Source organism: Cinclus cinclus, chromosome 8, assembly GCF_963662255.1.
Source record: "Cinclus cinclus chromosome 8, bCinCin1.1, whole genome shotgun sequence".
Lineage (NCBI taxonomy): Eukaryota > Metazoa > Chordata > Aves > Passeriformes > Cinclidae > Cinclus > Cinclus cinclus.
The window spans coordinates 869,473-879,389 of record NC_085053.1 but is presented as its reverse complement, the minus strand read 5'-3'; the positions used below and the strand labels follow the sequence as shown (position 1 = coordinate 879,389).

Genomic DNA, 9,917 nt, shown 5'->3' with positions numbered 1-9,917 from the left:
GGGCGCGCGCCAGGGCGGCGGGCACAGCCATGGCGGCGGCGGCCGAGCGGAGCCGCCTCAGCTTCCCCGGCGGCACCGGGGCCCTGGGGCGGCCCGTGCCTATGAACCTCTTCGCCACCTGGGAGATCGACGGCTCCAGCCCCAGCTGCGTCCCCAGGTAACTGGGCGGGCGAGGGCGCGGACCGCACCCCCTTTCCTTCCCGGGTTCGCGGCCACTTCCCCATCACCTGTGCGCTGCTCCTCGCCATCGCGGCGCCCCTCGCCGCTACCGCAGTGACGGGCACGGCTCCTCCCGTCCGTCCCTTCGGTGGGTTTTGAGGTGCAGGGACTGCCCACCCTACAAAGGGTGGGGGGCCGCTGCCGTGTGTGCCAGCTGTGCTGGAGTCACCTTCACAGGGGGCGTCCCCCCAAGCCCCCAGCTTGGGCTGTGCTGGCGGCAATGCCCCGAGCCCCGCCATCCGTGCCCCGGGGGTGCCGTGTTCACGACGTCTCTCTCTCCCCGGGGAATGCCCGGCAGGGATGGGCTCGGGGTGCGCATCCCTCTCGGGGTGCTTATCCCTTTCTTTCTCCGGCGATGGTTTCTCGCCCTCTCCCCGTCTCGTGTGTTTCTCCGCCTCTGCCGTGTGTAAACACGCCGCCGTGGTCCCTGCCTGCGCTGGTTTTAGCCTGCATGGCAGGCATTCCTCTTAGTTTTTATAAATTTTGCACTCCTCAAGCCTAGCTCAGAACAGAATGCCTACGAGGATTTAAAGGTGCCGCAGGCAAATCTTTGAAGCGCTTCTCTTTCTCTCTCTTTTGCTTTGTTTTTTGTTGTTTTGCTTTAAACGAGGACATAGCGAGCCAGCAGCAAGGGAGCAGAATCATCAGGCTGACCTGGCAGGAACGTAAAGCTCTGCAAGCTTTACAAACCCCCCCCCAAATCCCTGTGTCTTCTGCGCCATCCAGATAGCAGGTTGGACGTGGTGGCCATGCCCCTGTATTGCAGGGACGAGTAACTATCCCGGCATCAACACTGCCTGTAGCGATCTGACGTCGTGAGCGGGGAGATAGAGGGGTAGAAGCAAACCCGAGTCCTGCAATTGCAGGTAATCTTAGTTTATAGCAGTTTATCGGTGCTAGCAGCGCCCTGGGCAGCAACTTTTTCAGCTCATGTCTCTTTCTTTTCTGCAACGGGGGATCTTGGCAAGTGGTCGGGCACCCGGGGGAATGTGCCTCTCCTCAAGGAGTCTCTTTGCTGTGGAAGTTGGATGGGAATAGCTGCAGGAGTAGTTGGTGCTTTTTCATTTTTATGCTAGATGAGAAGACGTCCCTACTCCTCGCAGGGAGGACTTAAATGATCTTTAAAGTCCCTTCCAACCCAAAGCACTCTGTGATTTCAATGTGATTGTCATTGTCCCTGCTGTGCAGAGGGCACGGGGGTGTCTTGTAGCACTGCTCTGAAAACAATTCTCTCCACCGTACCCTTTACTACAGGAAGGCAGGAGGGTTTTAATCCCATCCAACCTTGTAACAGTGGCTGTTAAACAAATAACAGCCCAAATGTCCGACACTGTCAAGGACTTTTTGTTCTGCATTATCATTTATGCTGATACTTGCAGATCTGCAAACGAGCTCACAACATAGCCAGCTTGTTTGCAAATCTGTAGATGACCAGAAAATACAGTGTAAGGACACTGACCCTGCCTTGATGTGGGGAGCACAAGGATGAGTCCTGGGTGCTGGAATTGTGGTGGGCAGCTGGTTGAGGTGCCTGGAGGAACGTGGGGAGTGCAGAGCACTTGTGGATATCTGGGCAGGTGGGGCAGACCTGGGGTTTCAAGGGGAAAGTCTGGAACTGCTGGAGCAAGCTGTGAAGCAAGGGATGATGAAAGTGCTCAGATTACCTGCCCTGAGGCATTGATGGAAGAACTGGGGCATTTGGGACCTGGTAGGAACAAGGCTTTTGGTTGAGGGAGTTTGTGTGTGGAGGTGGGTCCCTCTGCTCTCAGCCCTGCTGTTGCTATTACCTTTGCTTGCTCTTCCTGGGTGCCTTTTTTCCCTGGAGCCAGGGGGATGAGCTGCTTTCCAGCTGCTGCAGATCTATGAGCCTGTCTTCCCACAGATGTGGAGTGCCCCCATGGGCTGGGCACAGGCTGCAGGTGTAACTCTGGGTGCCAGGTGGGTTTTGTTAACCCAAACTGAGGTCAGGAGCAAATGAGGTTGCAGGTTCTGCAGGGATTGTTGGTCCTGTGGCATGGTGAGGTGTGTGCTGGGCAAACAGCAAGTTCTGCAGCAGTCAGTGCTGCTGTTTTAATCATTGATCAACATGCTTTGCATTTCATTACAGGCTTTGCAACAGACCTTTGTGTCAGAGAAAGCAGGAGTTTGAAAACCTTTAAGTTTTGCCACTGCCTCTGCCTTTTAAGTTCGTACTGTAATGGTTTTTACTATGGCACCATGACACTTAAAATTCTTTTATCTTAAAGCAAGAGACATTAGAATGAAATCTTCTGCGTGGGAAACCATATCCCAAGTGAGCTTGTTGTCCCAGCAAATATCTATGGGAATGTGAGAGGCAGATGTGGAGCAGAGTGGGCCTTGGAGTGTGGTCAAGCACTGTGGAGCTGCCTTGGTCTCTTTTGAGATTTTCATCAGTTCCCTTCTGGGTTTCTGTTGGCAGGACAGGCTTTCCAAGCGGAGAAGAGATTTGAACTTGGCATAAAGTCAGAAGATTTGCAAAGAGGAGCATGCGTTTGGGGAGGGAATGTTGCTTCCTTCCCTTTTCTTTTCGGTCCAGTAAATCTTGCCCCGTTTCTGAGGTGTTTTTCCTACCATGACCTGGAGCAGGAGGGGCTGGGTGGAAGCAGTAGTCTGTGCCTGCACCTCTCTGAGCTGTGTGGGTGAGTGTTGAGGTGGAGGGATGTGTGTGAGCTTCCCTGGAAGCTGGGCTGTGAGAGGGAGATCTTGAGAGCACTGCTCTTTAACACACTCTTGTGGGTGATTTACTGAAAGTCCATTCAGCTTGGGTGGGGTGTCAGCAAAATCTGGAAGGCTGCCTTGGTACATCCATGGAGTTTCCTTGTGTGAGGAGGCTGGGTCTAAACTTAAGGAAGAATAGCAGTGAGGAGTCATGGTGCTGTTCTGCAGTTGTGTGCTTAGTGTGAAACATGAGGTGAAGTGGTGTTTTGCATTTGTTCTGGCTTCTCTTGCTCCTCTGCCATCTGCAGAAGTGATTTTATGATTTGTTCTTCAGCACATGTAGCTCCTGAGAGGTTTGACCATAGTGTTTTCTGAAATGTAGGAGAAAAGAATGACTTTGTTTTAGTCATCCCAGAAATGTGACTCAAAATGTCTCACTATCTGGGCGTATCCAGAAGGAAGAGATGCGTACCTTCTCGTGCTGTTTCTTTCTCCTGTGCACTGAAAGACTTTCCTTTGAGGAGGGCTACGTTACATAAAGTTCTCCCTACCACCTGTAAACACTGAGAGTGATCTTCTTGGCAAGCAAAAAGAGGTAGCAGCACCTTTTTCCTCCCATTTTCTTCACACTGTGAGAGTGGAAGGAAGAATTGCTCTGTTTTTTTTTTTTTTTTAACTTTCCATTCTTTTGATGAATCTGTGGGTGCGAATGGCAGGATGCAGTAGTGTCCCATGTTGGAGTAGTCTCATGAAGAGATGGCACCATGTGGAGGTTGTCCAGAGGAAGAATGGTCTTGGTGGGTGGGAAGGTTTGGTTGAAAGGGTGTGCTGAAGCAAGAGAAGGCAGTAATAGCTACTCTTCCCATTCGGGGTAGGTTTTGTTTCATTACTGCCTTAATTGTCACAAACTTGTAAAAGTTGCTGCTAAGCTTTGAACTGTGAAGTGGATTGAGACCATACTGGATGTGGAGAAGGTGTGATCCAGTGTCCCTGGGGGGATATGAAGGAAGAAGTCTGTGGAGCAGACCAGTGGAAAGGCAGTGCTGGAGGTCTGGGGTTGTTGAGTGGGCACTGCCTGAGCATTTCATGTGCTGGCTCACCTCTGTAGCTTGCCTGCTGGGTGAGGAAATGCAAAGGGGCTCCACACACATCTCTTGGGCTCGCAGGAGGCTGGGGGTGCAGGGCTGTGACTACTCAGTGCTGTGGTGTGGCCGTGCAGCACTCAGGCATTCACAGCAGCCCTGGTACGGACATCCCCAGGGGCAGTGGAAATTGATGGGGCTGAGATTTCGGATTCAGGCTGCTGAGTGGATTCTAACAGTGTGTGCTCCTGCCCCAGGCTGTGAGCTCCTCTGTCTGCCAGCTCCCATCTTCTTCCACTGACCTATCTGGCTGTCTGCTTCCTGTGGGCTCATGAGTTGCAGAGGGCTCTGTGAGCACATGGCGGTGACAGCACCACAGATGTGTGGCAGGAGGGATGCAGGGAGGACTGCTGAGGCATAGAGCCACTCCAGCAATCTGTAGGTTTGCACCCCTACCTGGTAATTCCCTGTGCTAGTAGAGTGTTGAGGGGCTTGTGACCTGTGTGAAGTCCACAGCTGACTCTTCCCCATGAGGATTTGCCACAATTTCACTCAGACTGGGACACTTTGCCCTTTGGTGGGAAGGATGCATTGCACTGGGAATGGGAACTTCTCTAGGCCTGTGAGAGCATGTTCTGACCTGACTTAAGCAATGGCAGCTGTGCATCCTATCAGAGAGAGGTGAACAGCTTTTTATAGTAATAATTATGATCAGGTGATGCTATGTAATTAAAAACATTGATTAATTCAGGTAGGGAGAGATGTTGGTTTGAATGTATCTTTACCTTCTATTCTGTGGGTATGCCAACATTTAGAAGGGGACTCTTCCTGGTTAGGATAACTGCTGGCACATTCATTGGGAGCTGAGGATAGATTCTCAGTACATTTGGAACTAGGAAAATGTCTAATTACTCAGATGACTAGGTATGTTTCAGAAGTGCTTATTTGGAGGCTTTGTTTTGACTTTGTTTGAATAGCATGAAATGCCTAACATTTTACCTCGGAAGGAAATTGAATACAAATGAGGGCACAGGACAGGCTTTAAAAATATCGCTGGTGATGCTGAATGTGTGAGATGTGTGAGGCAAAACATCCACAACTGAGCAATGGAGATAAAGTGCTTGGAGTTAAGTGCAGTGGCCAGAACCACCCCTTCTTCTTGGAGCTAGAGCATCCTATTTCTCTTCAGTCTTTGGGGAAGAGATCCCAGTGATCTGTCAGTGTTCCCCATGTAAATCCTATCACTTTGTATGATCCTGCTGAATGTAATTTGGATGTTTGTATTATTCAGTGGAAGTGTTCTGTCCAGAGGTTGAGTGATTTGTTGGAGACAGAGTTCCAGTGAGACCTATTTGGAGTCATTTTTCAAGATGAAGCTTGTGCATGTCAAGAACAGCTCCGAAACAGATCTTAAAATCTCAAAGCCCAAGTCTCTGGATGGGATTTTATGCGGTTTTCAGGTGGATGTTTTGTGCATGCCCAGTGCATGGAGGATGGTGGGAGTGGAAGGAGTGGGCTGCTCTTTTGAAAGTCCTCTTTCCCTGCCTTCCACCAAGTGAGGATGCCCAGAGGATCTTGCCCTCGTGTCCCCCTGGCAGGTCTGGCCCTGCGTGGCAGGAGGTGACCCTACAGCTGCTTGTCCAGGAAATAGAAACTCTTGTTGAATGGAGCCATTGATGCTCCACCTTTCATCAGTTCTGAGCAAGCGGACAATTTCTGTGGCTGTATCAAATTAGCTATAAAATGATTTGCATAATAGATTAATCAACCAGCAACAAAACATCCCTCTTTTCTGCCAAGAAAAGAAAAGCAACAACTCAGCTGTTACAAGAGGCCATTATGTTCCTTGCAACCCTTAATCTTTCTTTTTTCCAAGAGTGCTCCGTGTTTTGGCCTCACGCAGGAAGCTGGCCTGCTCACTGGCTTGATTTGTGTCACATCTTGGCAGCTTTTTCCAATTCTTTTGGGCCAAATTTTGCCACCATTATGGTGACCTTCTAGGGAGGGTATTTCCTATGGAATTGGTGGCTGGCTGCCAGACGACGCTGTGTTGCCAGGTCCTCTACTAGCCTTTGCCTTTGCATTGAAATTCCTCTGGGCCTCTTAAGCTCCTTCAGAATTGTCCCATTTCCTTGGGAAGTCGGGGGGCAGAAGAATAAGGGGGAGCAAGTCACCTCAGCACATAACTGTGAGTGGGCAGGAACTGCTCACTCTGCTTTATTTTTCCTGTGTTTCTACCTCCATGTGAGCCAGCAGTATGGATTTCCTAAGCTGTGTGATCCTCCTCCTGCTGCTCCAGATGTGACATCTGTGTGTCCTTGCCTGGCAGAAGGATGCCCAGTCAGTTCTGGAGGAGTTTGGGGCCCGGATGGATCCCAATGTGCAGATGATAAGAGGCTTAACTGGCTAATTGAATGTGATAGCGTGAAGCTTCTCTTATGGTGAGGTTTAATTGGATTATGATACTGTACAGTGATGTGGAGGGCTTGCAGGGCATGCAGCCAGCTTCATGAGGAGAGAGTGGATCCTTGCTAATCGCTCATTTGTTTAAAAGAATGAATTGCCTGGAGAGCTCTGATGGGCATGCTCTGCTTGCTGCAGCTGGGATTCCTGGAGAAGGGATCCCTAAAAAAACCACACGTGTAGACCCTGTCTGGGGTTGGTGCAACTATAGTGGAGGGTCTCCAGGTGAGGAAGAGACGAGCTCCTTTTGTTTGGGAAGACAGGTGTTGTGTGCTGGAGTCTGGAACAAGTTTCCTCCTCTAGAACCGCTTCAGCCTTTCCCCCAGAGCTTTCTGTGCCTGTGTCACTTGTCACAAGCTGTGCCTTTCTTTTGAGGTGTTCTTCTCGTCTAGCAGCTGCCAGGCTGCCTTCCAGCACACTTACTTGCAGGGCAATAACTATTTTTTGATCAGGAGCTCAAATGCTTCCCCTGCTCCAGTGGGAAAGCAGTCGGATTTTTAAAGTACACAGCAAAAGTGAAACTGAGAGGAGCTTTTGTAGCCTGTGAATTTTCTTGATGTATGTATAAACCAAAGCTGAGGGTGTGCAGGCCAGACAGTGTTCAGGTGTTCACCTGGCTTGGGGTATGAGTGGCAGCACCTGTGTTTTGGGTGCAGTACACAACCTGGGGCTTGTGTGCTTTATGGAAGTCACTGCCTGAGCTGCTCTGGCGTTCCTGGGAGTTTTTGCACTGAAAGTACAATGTTTGATTTAATGATGTTTCAGAAGGGTTTGAAATGTGCATGGTTGCTCAGATCTGATTTCAGAAGAGTTGTCAAGGAAAATAGCGTTTGTTCTCCTGCAAGCAGGTGGATTAGAATAAAATACCAGCTTTGATGTCATGTGAAGTGTGCTCCTCATGCATAGCCTTCGTACTGGTTTGGAGAGTTAACTGTGTGTCTCAGCAGTGTTCAATGGGCTGGGAAATGCCCCAAGGATGGAGTGTGTCATTTGGGCAGGGAGCAGCACCTGGGCACTGCAAGCTTTTCATGAACATGTCCTGTTTCTTGCTGTGGCCCATCCAAACAATCAAATAAATGTGATCCCTTTGCTGTTGCTGGGAAATGGCAGTTTAGCCACTTTTCCCCCAGTGCTCTAACATGTGGGACCTCCCTCCCCAAGCTCTGGTTTAGGTCTAATGATAAGCCCACTCCCCTCTCCTGCTTGTTTGCCTTTTTGGCAGTCAGGTGCTCTGGAGCCTGTAGAAGGAAAGTGAAAAGAAATAGCCAAGGGGGATTGCTGGTGTTTAACCAAAACCTATATAGCTTGCGGGTCCTTCTGGACCTCAGGGAGGTAGTTGGTTTTGTTCTAAAGAGGAGAAAAAAAAAGAACAAACCTGGTGATCCAGGATGACTTTTTTTTATTTTTATTTTTAGTGTGTGTCGCTAGAGAGAGGCGGATGTTTGAAGGTGGGAGGCTGTGGAGGAACAGGGCATGAAGGGTATGCTTGTGTGTGCAGGGTGAAGTGGAACATGTTCACTGCTCAACAAAGCACTTTATTTTGCTGTTTAAAATCTTCTGAAAAAGACACTGTCTGCTTTTATCAGATCCCTTTGCTCTGTTGAGTTCAATTGGTCAAAATCTTTTCTTGCTCTTTTTATTTTTCTGCAAAGCCATTACTATGCAAGGGCTTGGAGGTTCTCTTCACTGCTGGTAAGTAAATATCCTGTGCAGGAGAAGAGAGATTTCTGAAGGCATCTTCACCTCTGCAGGGAGACACAGGGGAGGCTGTAAATGGAGACATGGGCAAACCATGGAGCTCATAAGGTGGTCCTGGCCTGTGTTTTAGGGGTTTCTAGAGCAGGGCTCTCATTTAAGGCCAAAACAAGCTGCAGCTTGTCCATGGGCTTGTCTGGGGCGTGTTTCCCAACAGGCAGTAGGCCAGATCTGGATATAGAGCAGAGAATAACCCACATGGGGAGATTCTTAGGAAGCCTTATCTATATATAGTCCATATAATGTGTCTTCCCTTTCTGCTGAGAGGACAGCCTGCCCTGGGAGCGTGATTAACGTGGGTACCGTGCCTTCCACATCCTGCAGCGCTGCCGTACGTGTCCTGGCTCCCTCCACGCCGGGTGGCACTGGGAAATTGTCTGTTGAGAGCCCCAGCTGTGTGTCCCCTGGGTCACCAGGCTGGTGGCATGCTCCTGTGGCTTGTCCTTGTGAGCCAGAGGGAACAGCTGCGGGGCTGCGGTGCAGCGTTCGTGCCTGCACCTTCGGAGCACACTGCTCTGCTGGTTGCTCTCCTTAAAGCCATGACATCCTAGCTTGGCAGCGACTTGTCATGGAAGAGCTTGTGCAGGATTTTCATGCCACTGCAGTTCCCTTTCTTGCAGATGCTTGCCCAGGGTGTTCTGTCAAAGGGACTTGCAGGGACATTCTGCTGCTTTGGGAATGAGAAGCAGTTTGCAGCGCTCAGCCCACCTGCAAAAAACCAACCAAACAAAAAAAGCCCCGTGAGCAGGTGTCTTGGATCAGAAGTGGGAACACACAGTCATGTGGACAAGGTGGCCTTTCACTCAGCAGTGTGGTCTCCTATTAATTTATGTAAGGGTGCAATTTCACCATGAGGATGTCTGAGGCCATTTGCAGCCTTCCCTTCCATTTGGTACATTACTTTTTCCAGCTGGTGCTCCACCATATTTCATAGTTGTCCTGGCAGCTGCTGCATGCCAGCCATGGAGGAGCACAGCCTTCTTTCTACTGCAGAGAATTTGCTGCCCACTTAGCAGTTCTGCAGTACATCCTGAAATCACAGCAGTGAGATTCTGGGGAGCTTTGTACCAGCTTGAAATGTCAGTGAGCAGCTCGCAAGGTTCTGTTGGACCAGCTGGAGGCACAGCTTTCTCTTTGGATGTGTTTGGCTTTGGGACTGTGGGCCTAGGTCTTCAGAAAGCAACCCCATTTTCTGTGCTGGAGACATGGATTCCTTTCTCTTTTAGGGAGCTGGTCTGGTGGTGTAGCTTCTGTGAAAGTCATGGGGTTGTTGAAGGACATCTCCTCACACAGGATTTTACAAATATAGCAGGATCGTTTGAGGTCACTCAGTCTTGAGTTTCTTCAGGGATTGCACACTTCGGCTGGAGGCTGTGCCAGAGCTTGATTTGATTGCCTCTGAAGGGGCTGTGCTGAAAATGGGTGTCTGTATTATGGAGTGCAATCTCAGTACAGCCCTGCAAACTTCCAGATTTTACATGTGCAGTCTTTACTTCAGCTTGTGGTGTTTGTCCTGATTTCAGTGATGTCTCAGCCGTGTGATCACAGAGTGCAGCAGAGACAGGGGCCTTGCTGTTCTCAGCAGAGAAGTTGCAGTGCCTATCTCCCAGCTGTGGGCAGCCAGCATCAGGGCTGTCTTCCTGCTGTCCATCTGCACAGTGCAGGTCTGGGGGTGTCAGACACAAGCATTTACCTCTCCTGCTAGTTACAGCAAGGCTC

General features: G+C 50.0%; 1 protein-coding gene across 1 annotated transcript in view; it reads left to right on the top strand.

Annotated features, from left to right (window-relative positions):
• The first annotated feature begins 29 nt into the window (after nt 1-29).
• PACS2 (phosphofurin acidic cluster sorting protein 2) overlaps nt 30-9,917 on the top strand; it is a 73,851-nt gene continuing 63,963 nt past the window's right edge. Inside the window, exon 1 of the mRNA XM_062497244.1 lies at nt 30-157. Coding sequence (XP_062353228.1) covers nt 30-157 — 128 coding nt within the window. The remainder of the gene's footprint in view (nt 158-9,917) is intronic.